General features: G+C 36.5%; 5 protein-coding genes across 5 annotated transcripts in view; 2 read left to right on the top strand and 3 right to left on the bottom strand.

Moving 5' to 3' along the window:
- On the top strand, nucleotides 14-1,365 carry LOC104782635. The gene is made up of 3 exons (XM_010507625.1): nucleotides 14-171; nucleotides 301-408; nucleotides 907-1,365. Exons 1-3 carry the CDS (start codon nucleotides 40-42, stop codon nucleotides 1,207-1,209), a joined length of 543 nt encoding a protein of 180 aa, XP_010505927.1. The 5' UTR covers nucleotides 14-39; the 3' UTR covers nucleotides 1,210-1,365.
- Nucleotides 2,399-3,586, top strand: LOC104784339 (F-box/kelch-repeat protein At3g23880-like). Its single transcript, XM_010509380.1, has 2 exons — nucleotides 2,399-2,546; nucleotides 2,646-3,586. The coding sequence occupies exons 1-2, from the start codon at nucleotides 2,399-2,401 to the stop codon at nucleotides 3,584-3,586; spliced, it is 1,089 nt and encodes a 362-aa protein (XP_010507682.1).
- LOC104782633 (DNA-(apurinic or apyrimidinic site) lyase, chloroplastic) lies at nucleotides 3,838-6,873 on the bottom strand (the record flags this gene model as incomplete). The annotated part of the gene is given in 12 exon segments (XM_010507624.2): nucleotides 3,838-4,147; nucleotides 4,225-4,384; nucleotides 4,476-4,556; nucleotides 4,634-4,681; nucleotides 4,768-4,911; nucleotides 5,005-5,115; nucleotides 5,219-5,541; nucleotides 5,635-5,871; nucleotides 6,092-6,171; nucleotides 6,290-6,384; nucleotides 6,483-6,672; nucleotides 6,831-6,873. Coding segments are annotated over 12 exon segments (1,634 nt in total), but the record flags the coding sequence as incomplete, so codon positions are not given.
- Nucleotides 7,154-9,815, bottom strand: LOC104782632 (glycosyltransferase-like At2g41451). The gene is made up of 10 exons (XM_010507623.2): nucleotides 9,453-9,815; nucleotides 9,177-9,326; nucleotides 9,038-9,090; nucleotides 8,674-8,782; nucleotides 8,434-8,568; nucleotides 8,294-8,338; nucleotides 7,996-8,183; nucleotides 7,758-7,899; nucleotides 7,536-7,670; nucleotides 7,154-7,442 (listed from the first exon to the last, which is right to left on the bottom strand). The coding sequence occupies exons 1-10, from the start codon at nucleotides 9,804-9,806 to the stop codon at nucleotides 7,227-7,229; spliced, it is 1,527 nt and encodes a 508-aa protein (XP_010505925.2). The 5' UTR covers nucleotides 9,807-9,815; the 3' UTR covers nucleotides 7,154-7,226.
- LOC104782631 (mediator of DNA damage checkpoint protein 1-like) overlaps nucleotides 10,123-10,488 on the bottom strand; it is a 5,937-nt gene continuing 5,571 nt past the window's right edge. The window contains exon 14 of the mRNA XM_019245020.1: nucleotides 10,123-10,479. Coding sequence (XP_019100565.1) covers nucleotides 10,312-10,479 — 168 coding nt within the window. The 3' untranslated portion in view covers nucleotides 10,123-10,311. The remainder of the gene's footprint in view (nucleotides 10,480-10,488) is intronic.

Below are 10,488 nucleotides of genomic sequence, written 5' to 3'. Positions count from 1 at the left end.
TTCTTAGAAAAAAAAAAAAAAAAAAAAAAAAAAAGAGAGATGGTCAGATTAGCGATTTCTTTGTTTCTTGTTGTTGTTTTATGCTCTTTTGCGTCTCCTTCCTCTGCGAGATCATTCATCACCACAAAACCTCGTCCGATTGATTCGTTTCTCCCTAAACCAAAGCTAGAGGTAGATACCATTTTTTCGATATTTAATCATTGCAAGATTTGTGTGATCCATGAACTGCTGAAACAACTCTGATTTGATTCATTTTTTTGTTCTTTTTAATAAATATTTTGCGATCGAATAATTTTTCAGAATGCGGGTGTGTGTTCGTACACGGTGATCATCAAAACAAGCTGTTCATCGGTGTCTTACACTAGAGACAAGATCAGTATTGCTTTTGGTGATGTCTACCGCAACGAGGTCAGTTTTTGTTCTGTTTTTTTTTTTTTAAAAACTTCGTTACTCTGTTTATATTCATTTATTGGATTGCTTCAATAACAAATTAATCCGTAATCAATCAAATTCGATATTTGAAGATTGAAATGTTTTTTTCTGGAGTTTTTTACACGACAACCTGTTTTTAGAATAGCTTTGTATTTTTGGTTTTTGCCAGCTGATAACATCTGGATTTTGAGATCCAAGAAACATGGCTTAGGTTTGACCAATCTCATCTTTCCTAATTTCGATAAATTAATACTTCGATATAATTATAAATAAATAGTTCTACAAAATTAATAAAATATAATATTTCAAACATTTATAAAAATCATATCTTAGTATTGACTTGTAGTTACGATGATGCATACAGCATATTCAAGAGGTTTTAACATGTTAAATTCTCTTGTTTATTTGATTACAATTGGCGAGAAGGATTAATATTTTGGTTTAAAAAATAAAAAAAAAACTTTGTTGGATCAGGTGTATGTGAAGAGACTAGACGATCCACACTCGAGGACTTTTGAAAAGTGTTCGTCAGACACATACAAGATATCGGGACCGTGTATGCGCGACGTCTGTTATATCTACCTCCTCAGGCAAGGATCCGACGGCTGGAAACCAGAGAACGTTAAAATCTACGGCTCATCCATCAGATCTGTCACTTTCTACTACAACCTTTTCTTGCCTAACTCTGTTTGGTACGGCTTTAACGTCTGCAATGGCATTAGCAACACCAAGTCTTCTTCTCAGCCCATCATCACTTCCTCCGTCGCAGCTATGTAAGATTTGATCAAAACATAAAAGCAATGACTTGTGATGAGTATCTGTGAATTCCCATTTTTATGCATGGCATAACACACATGGAGAGAAGTACAATTGTGTTGATCTTGAGTGTATTTGTTAGAAAACATGTATGTTGATGCTTTTATTTGATCTCTATAGCCTAAATTTTTTTAAAAGAAATATAAATAAAAATATCAAGCAAAAAAAAATAGAAAAAGGATATTGCAATCTCCTATATAATAAAACTGGGAGTACACAATTTTTTCTGTTGACTATATAAAATTTTTATAAGTTGGTTACAATATACACTAGTTTATAGATTAAATATAGGTTGGTTACAAAAAAAAAGTTATAGATTAATTGGTCAATATACACTTAAGAATATCCCAAAGAATCTTACGAAAGAGAATATTCCAATGATTTATACAATTTCCAAAATAAAATCTTTAGTATTCCATGTATTGTTACAAAATATATATTGTTATGATAAAAAGAAATAAAATATTGGCAATTTATCACACTTAATTGTGATTGTCAGGATCTTATTTTGCAGTTAAAAATAAAATCTTACTTAAGCACGAGTCATATTAAAACACTTTCACCAAACATGTTCAAAAATTAAAATAAAAACAAACAACAAATATAATCATATCTCATACATAAAACTACAAAATTAACAATATAAAACTTACAAAAGAGATGTTTTTTTAAAGCTATCATATTTAGCATATGATTTTATTGCATAATGTTTTATCTAAAAAAAACTTTTAAAAACAATCATATAACTTATATTTTATTCTAAAATTATAATATAAATAAAAGAAATTTCGACATGTGTTAGAGCACGGTACTAATCTAGTTTAGTTTATTATAAATTGATCGAGAATGACAAAAAAAGTAACATATGCTTAATACAAACGATCCATATCTATCTAGAATTGGGAATTTGGGATAAACGTAAACCCTATACAGCTGAATATTCTCATCCCATCCTTATAAACATAGATGGACTTAACCAAGGGTTTGGTCATATAAGCAGCGAAGCAGAGAAATCATCAGTGATTAGAATCAGCTCTCTCCGTGGTGTTTTAAAAGGCGTGTTATAGAAGGATCTCTAGTTTTGAAAGTGCCTACTGATCTGTTTTGTCTCTATATCTCTATCGTTTGTTTTACTGTTTAGGTCTTGAGGATGACGGAACTTGCTTTTGACATAGTCGTTGAGATACTTGCTAGGGTTCCGGTTAAGGACTTGCTAAGGTTTAGATGTGTCTGCAAAAGCTGGCGTTCGTTGTTCCGAGAAGAGAGGTTCATCATAAAGCACAAAAATCATGCCCCAAGTACGATATTTTTTTAACAAAAAAAAAAAAAAAAAAGTACGATATTTCTATTGGTGGTTTGTTGGCCACGGGAAACACCGCGCATATGCACTTATGAAGGTCGCAAGCTAAAGACGGTATTACAAGAGCCTGAACTGTACAATGATCGAGAGAAAAGTTTGCTTTTCATATATAGAGTCATCGGTCATTGCGATGGACTCTTTTGCCTGCTGCTTCAAGACAATTCTTTAGCTGTTTGGAACCCTGTTTTGAGAGAATTAAGAAAAGTAGGAAGAATCAAGCATCAGCAGAGTATGATTGGTTTTGGTTACGACCACTCAACTCACGATCACAAAATCGTTCTGATACCGCTCACTATCTCCTTAGCACAAGTGTTGACACTTAAGTCCAGTGTGTCTAAGATGATTGATTTCCCATGGAGGAAATCTATTGGCTTGAGCCGTGTGAACCCTGAGGGAATCCTGGTGGGTGAAAATATCTTCTGGTCGTTCCATCCTCGTGAATCTGCTACCGTTGATAACGGCGAAAATATCTTCTGGTCGTTCCATACACATGAATCTACTACCATTGAAAACGGCGAAAATATCTTGTCCTTTAGTCTAGTGTCAGAGACATTCAACTACTGCTCTGGTCCTGGTGGAAATTTTTTTCATTTAAAGGTGTTGAAAGGAAGTCTATGTGCAGTGGAGAACTGCTACGGTGGTGATATGGTTGTTTGGTGTGCGGAGCATGAGAAGGAAGACAATGGTCGAATCAAATCTTGGAGCACGATCTTGAGGCTGACGGCATCCGATGTGGAGAGGTCAACGCGTTTGCATGCTGGTTCGTTTTGGCTAGGAGCTGTGATAAACCAGGCGGGACTGTTGCTTGTAAAGGTGAGGACACGTAAAAGTGAAATAAAACTATGCGAATACAACTTGGAGGAGAAAACTATGAGAACGGTTGAAACTAGTTTGCGCACAAGTTTAGATTACCTTGAAAACATGGAGGAGTATGTTGCAACGCTTGTTCCTACTAGACCACATCTACTAAGCATTTAGCTTTTCTGTTTCTGACTTGTACTCAAAACCAAACTTTTCTCTCGATCATTGTAGTGCTCTGTATCAAACTCCCTTGTTCTTCTTGACCTCTACTAAGTATTTTAGTTTTTATGTTTTTATAAAATGTGATTTCGTCACATAACATCGTTTTTTACTTGAAGCAGTGAACACAAAATGCATAAGCAAACCATTAAGTGAACACAAAATGCATAAGCAAACCATTAAGTGAACACAAAATGCAGTGAGGGCAATGAAAGTAAACCATACCAACAAATTCGACAAAACTCTGATTGTTTGGGGTTTGTTTACTGATATTTAAATTATTCATGATTCACATAACCATAGTTCTCTGTCAAACAAAACATGTGATTCTCTCCCTAAAGGCCATTACAACTTTAGCCCCAAAAAAAAAACTAGGAGTGGTGCAGCTCTAGATAGATCAGAGCTTGAGAGTTAGGCCTATGGGGCAATGATCACTCCCATTAATATCAGGGAGGATGTAAGAATCATGGACATTTGCTGCGATCGAATCCGACACCAAGAAGTAGTCCAGTCTCCATCCTGATTTCACACCATTTCACCAGTTTAACAACCACAAATATTATATCTGAATATGTATATCAAACAAACTTAAATACCTTTGTTTGTTTTACGGCCACCATGGCGATAACCCCAATACGTGTAACCAACTACTCCAGGATGTTGCTTTCTAAAGGTATCTACCAAGCCCTTGTCTAAGAAGTTTGCACCAAAGGATTGCCTTTCTTCTATTGTAAAACCAGCACTTCTTATGTTCCCCTTAATAAAAGATTTGGTGGAAAAGCATGAAAAACGAGATATATTGGTCTTCCACGAAACAAGAGAGAAAAGAAGAATCCAAGTTAGTTACCGCGGGATTGAAGATGTCTATTTCCTCATGAGCACAATTTAGATCACCCGTCAAGATCACAGGCTTAGACTTCTCCAGCTCCTGTAAATGCAAAAGGTTCATTAAGCTTGTGTAACACATACAAAAAAATAAAGAAATTCCACTAGAAAGTATCATACTTTGATGTAATTGCTGAGGGTTCGATCCCATTCTTCGATCCTGTATGACTTGAAAACCCACAGGATCCATTCGTTAAAATTAAAAGAAAACGAATAATCTGTCAACCATAGAAACCAGTAAATATGAGGAGTACCAGTCTTTTTAAGCCATCTCCGGAATTAGGGACATAAGTATTAATTAAGTAGAAGGAGTCAAATTCAGCAGTCACAATGCGTCCTTCCATGTCATGATCTGATCCAGATAGATCGGTACCATATCTAACTGAGAGTGGTTTTATCTGTCAAAAGACCAAACTGATTAAAACACAATGTAACTTAACATATCAGATCAAATGGACATTAACTAACATATAAGCACATTCTTCTGTTACCCGTGAGATTATTGCAGTTCCAGAGTAACCAAGTTTTGAGATGCTACAGGACCAAAAACTATGATCATAGCCATCAATAAGAGTTTTCTTAATATCCTCAACATCCTTCATCTGTCATAACATTGATCGATATCTTCAGTACAAGATATATCGAACTTGGTTATGTTTGAAAATATAGAGCAGAAACAACTTAAGAAGGGCCTAAAATTATGACCTGGAGTTTAGTCTCCTGCAAGCACAAGACATCAAAGTTTTCTCTTTGGGCAAGCTGCAGAGCAGAGAAGCTCTCTAATTTCAACAATGCTCTCAATCCATTAACATTCCAAGTCATAACCTTCACATGCTTGGTTCCCTCTGGTAGAGAGGGAGGGCTCATTGTCTTTGGGTTATAAGCTTTCCAGTCCTTCTGAGGCTTCTTATGAGCAAGTACAGTCCACGGTTCACTCTGACTCGGGGATGATATAATTTCTTCGGTTTTCAGAACTTCACTAGAGAGAGTTGATGAGGCTTCTTCTTTTGACTGAAATTGCTGCTTACCTAGGAAGATTAGCACACGCAATGGTTTATAATACTCTACGTAGATGCCCGTATTTATTACATAGAATGTGTTTAGTTTAACACACGACAAACCTGTTTTCGTCAATGATTGGCGTTCTTTGGAGATGGCTTTCGAAGAAACTTTAGCTTTCAAAATTTTCTCAGTAGACTGTTTTACTCTCTTCTCTCCGTTTTCAATGCCATAAGCTTCAGAGTTAATGCGGTCATCTTCAGCAGGCTCTTCCCTGTTTCTGATCTTTCTTTTGATCGTGACACTTGCTGAACGAGTAGAAGTAGTAGTTTCCTTTTGTTCTGAACCAGAAATTTCTCCTGAAATTGATAAACTATCAAGGACTTGGTTTTTTACTACGAGAGAAAATGTAGAATAATCAGAAGCTATATAGCAGTTTTGAGGAGCAATCAGTTTATCATTCTAATTTTTAATGGAACGAGCGTACACGACCACTAGAATGCAAACAAGTATGTGCCATTTTTGCTATTCCACGCGTGAAACAGAAACGTGTGTATTCTTGATGTTGCAGTAACATACCCGGTAAATTGCTGTCCATGTGAAGTCGTAACGTTGAGATAAGTTCTTGTTTGCGCCCTTTCACAGGTAGGCCAAGTTTCCTATATTCGAAAACCATTGTAACACAAACACACAAACATTTCACATCAAAGAACAAGAATTTGCATGTCCACAGCAACAATATGAAAAAAAAAAAAAAGCAGTATATAAAAAACTTGCCTCAATGTGGCTCTAAGTTCTTGAACTGTCATCGCCTCAATTTCCTTTTTATCACCTTGAAGAGTTCCCATATCATCTCTATCACTATCACTTCCCTAGGCATCAAAAACCAACAAGAAAAACAAAAAAGAAAATAATACTTATTAAAAAATTCCAAATTATCTAATACTGAATCCCCAAACTTAGCACCAACCATCTGATCAGTAACTGCTGCAACTATCTTGAGGTCCTTTCTGTTGCTGTTGTTGTTGTTGATAGAAAAAGGTATAGATTTAACCGCAGTAGCATTTGACATAAGCCTCTTGTTGAAACTTACTGTTCCTACTCTAACACCAACGATAGAAGAACCAACTCTTAAACTCCTAAGAGGCACCACCAGAAACCTAGAATCACCATCAATCACGAAATTTTCACACAGCAAATAATTCAGAAGATAAACAACAACCCAGAAAGAAAAAAAAAACGAAATTTGAAACAAGAGGTGATAATTCAGCATACAACAAGTCGAAACATTAATTAACAGATTTAGACAGAACCGTACTTGGCGAAATTGACGACGGAGCTCTGGAAACCTAACTGAAGAAGAACCTTGTTCATCGAATTAAGGGCACACAACCCAACCGAGAGAGAGAGAGAGAGAGGAAGGGGAAAGAAAAGAACCGCCAAAGAAATAGCGTCTTTTCACAAACGCGATTCCCCAATTTCACTCGCGCGCGCGTACATCCACGCGTCCACTCTCTTTGTTAACTCTTTGGTCACTCACTACTAACATCATGACTCAGACACAGAAGAGAAAAAAAAAAAAAAACAAACTTTATACATAGAATGTATATATATATATATATGTATAAATGACCAATGTGATCCACAAATTCTGCTCTAATGTATCTTTTGTATTAATCCTACATCAACTTTGTAAACAACATCTTCAAGAAAGTCAAAATTGAACATTTTTGATGGTTTCCAAGCTTGGAGATGATTGCGGTGGTATGGCTGAGGCTGCTTGAGAGTCACCACCATCAAGATCAAACTCCAACAGTCTTCTAGTATTTGCTTGAGGTGATTTCTTAGTAATGCCTGAGGTTGAAGAGTTGTGAGCTGAAGTAACCACTGAGCTGAATACACCGGCTTCTTTTAGCTCTTGGATTATAACCTGTAAAAAGATGGAAAAGCTTTTTTTTTGGGATCAAAGGAACTTAAGAGGGTCATGTAATGTTTTGGATTTTGTATTGTGTAACTAACTGACCATTGGTGTATAAATACGAGTCAGAATCCCCTTCCTAAGAAGTTTTAGGATCATATTCTCGTCAGTCCATACAACTCTTTCTCTGTACCATTGGAGCATTTCCTCTGAAGTTGAAGTTGAAGCAATGATGAATGCCTGCAGATAGAAAAAGGAGAAATAGAAATATGTGAAGAACAAGGACTACACACAATCAACTAAAAATATATCAAATCCCAAGCTCACAGCTCTGTCAAACTCTAGCATGAAACATCTCTTGACATCTTCTTTTGTTGGTTTGCAGCCACATCGATCACGTCTTGAAGTAAGATCTGAAAATTTTGAGTAAGTGTAATGCAAAATCGAAGCTTCTTCTAGTTCCATGACGCTGTCACACAACAAAATATGGGATCAATGTCAGATTACTAAAGCAAGAGAAGGGATGTCTATGTTTAAGCCAAGTGAGGAGAGGACAAGAACATACTTTGGGTTCTTCTTGTAGTTGTTCCATCGATGAGCACCATTGGGACGAAGATGATCTTGAATCCGAGCAGCAGATTTCCCATTTGCATACGTTAGAAAATAGTTTGGATTGCCACGAGTTGCCTTTTTATAATTTCCGTAGTAAACATCTCTAGGAAGATGTTTAAAATTCTTCTTGAACATTGATACCTACAAGTTAAACCACAAAAAAAAAACACTTTGGGATATGTTAAAGATAATAGTCATAGGAACATACATCTCAAGATATATAGGAAGCTCGATATGATAATGTTGTGTACCTCAGTGAAAGGTTCCTTGATATCATCTCGCTCAACACTGCTCTCCTGAAACAAGAACATTTGCGAGTTATCCAAATTAATCAAACCGAAGAAATATAAAAAACTTCAATTCTTATGTCTTGAAAGACTCTTTAACTCACGTAATTTGCAAAGAGAACTTCATCCACCTCTGCAGGGACATCTCGGAGCAAATTTCTCAAGGAATATTCACGGGCTCCAGAAGGATGTACAAGCTCATCAGTGTCAAGATGCAGTATCCACTCCATACCAGCATCCTAATGTACCAAGCAAAAGGAGAGAGAATGTGAAAAAGTTGGCTATTCTATCATTTTTTTCTAGTGACTGACTGACTGAGTGAAGAAGTCAAACGTAACAAGTACCCTTGCCATAGTGATGCCCATTTCCATATTCAAGTTTTGTTTCACGAATAATTCGTAATTACACGGTTTGTAGAAAAACTTGGCCAACCAAGTCTCATTCCAAATCCGGCTGTAAAACCAACAAAAATGTGATGGAACTTCAAATGAATGATATGAAATAACACCTCTACCTACAACAACCATTTCACTTTTGATATATCAAGATGCAAAGAAGCGAAACACGAGCAAACCAATCAATCACCAATATGTCTAGGCTCTGTATATATAACCCAAGGTGGTTCCTTAAAATTATCCATTTTCTTTACCTAGATAAGATAGCTCTACATCCATAACTTAAGGACAAAACAAGACACAAGAATAATACCTTTTAGCTTGCTCTTCTTCTAATTCTCTTGTCCTATATATAACATGTACACCCTGAAAACAAATAATAATGTCACTGGGAATTAGAAGGAAAACATAAAAGACAAAATCAGGATTCATGAACAGATATAAGCTCTCACAGGTATGGTCTCCAAAACTCGAGACACATTTGGGGAAGCAGCAGTGCCTTCAACGAAGAGATAAAAGTTTGAAACTCCAATGACCTTGTGATAAAATATCCATGGCAGTGTCTGCTCTAATCCAGCAGAAGTACTCGTCGTTATACATATCTACACAACCACCCAATAAAAATCCGATTTTTTTCATCATCAAATGAATCAAGTCTTAGCATTTCAAAATAAATCAAGTCTAAGCATTTATCAAAACCCATCAAGTTTGGATTGAAGAGGTCTAACCTTAGGTTTAAGATCTGGCTTGTGAGGAAGCTTCCAATCTCGGAGATAAGGAAACGACTGTGTACGGCTCTGACCCAGAAGAGAAACGCAGCTCGAATCAGAGGGAAAGGTTCGTTCCTCGAAGACGGTGACCATACCTGGGAATTTGTAGTTATCTTCAAACCACTGCGTAACTGAATCGTTGATTCCACCTCGCCATTGAAGGAGGAAGGCGAAGCAGGCCAAGGAAAGAGGTAGAAAGGTGATGAGTAAGAATAGCCGTGAGGAAGACGATGGTGGTTTTGAGGAGTAGAGATCCGCCATGTGATGTGAAGGATGCAGCAGGGGTTGTGATTTTGAGAGAGACGACGACATTATTCTGAACCTGAACCTGAACCTGAACCTGAAAGGAGGAGTTTTGAATTGAAAGGAGCCGTTTTTATCTTATCAGTTGGGCCATTCTTGTAATTTCTTCAATCTTCGGGATTATTAAATAAATAAACAATTCTTGGATTAAGAAGAAACTTTTATTTTTTGCCAAGTACTTAAATGGGGAGTTGGGGAGATTTGGCCATCTAATTTTGGACTTTTGACTTGAAAGTGTTAATGGCAATTACGGTCTAGTCCAGAAACTGAAGAAGTAAATTAGTCCTTGGTAACGCCAGACCAGACAACTTAGAACAACCTTCGTTTTAACTTTTAAGTATGTAACACAATTTTGTTTTTATACATGAATAGATGGGAGACTTGAGCTTCTTAGCCTATCCCATTCAAGTTCTTACAATGTCTCTACCATTTCCATAATAAAACCCAAAAATAAAAGATAAAGTGGAATTTTTTCCAAGCTAAAAAAGATCATAGAGGTCTCTAGTTCGAATCATCATAAGGACTCAACAAACTGAGGAACTTGAAGCTCAAGTTGTTGCTTCATGACACAGTTCATTAACCATTCGCTGCTGAATGTCCAAATTCCTTTCTTTGCTGCAAATAATGCCCCCACTGTGTCTTCTTCGCACCCTATGTATATCGTTTTTGATGTCTCCTTTACCTTTTTCAC

The sequence above is a fragment of the Camelina sativa genome, chromosome 4, assembly GCF_000633955.1.
Source record: "Camelina sativa cultivar DH55 chromosome 4, Cs, whole genome shotgun sequence".
NCBI classification, from domain to species: Eukaryota; Viridiplantae; Streptophyta; class Magnoliopsida; order Brassicales; family Brassicaceae; genus Camelina; species Camelina sativa.
The sequence above is the reverse complement of the archived record's forward strand: the minus strand, read 5'-3'. Positions and strand labels throughout refer to the sequence as shown.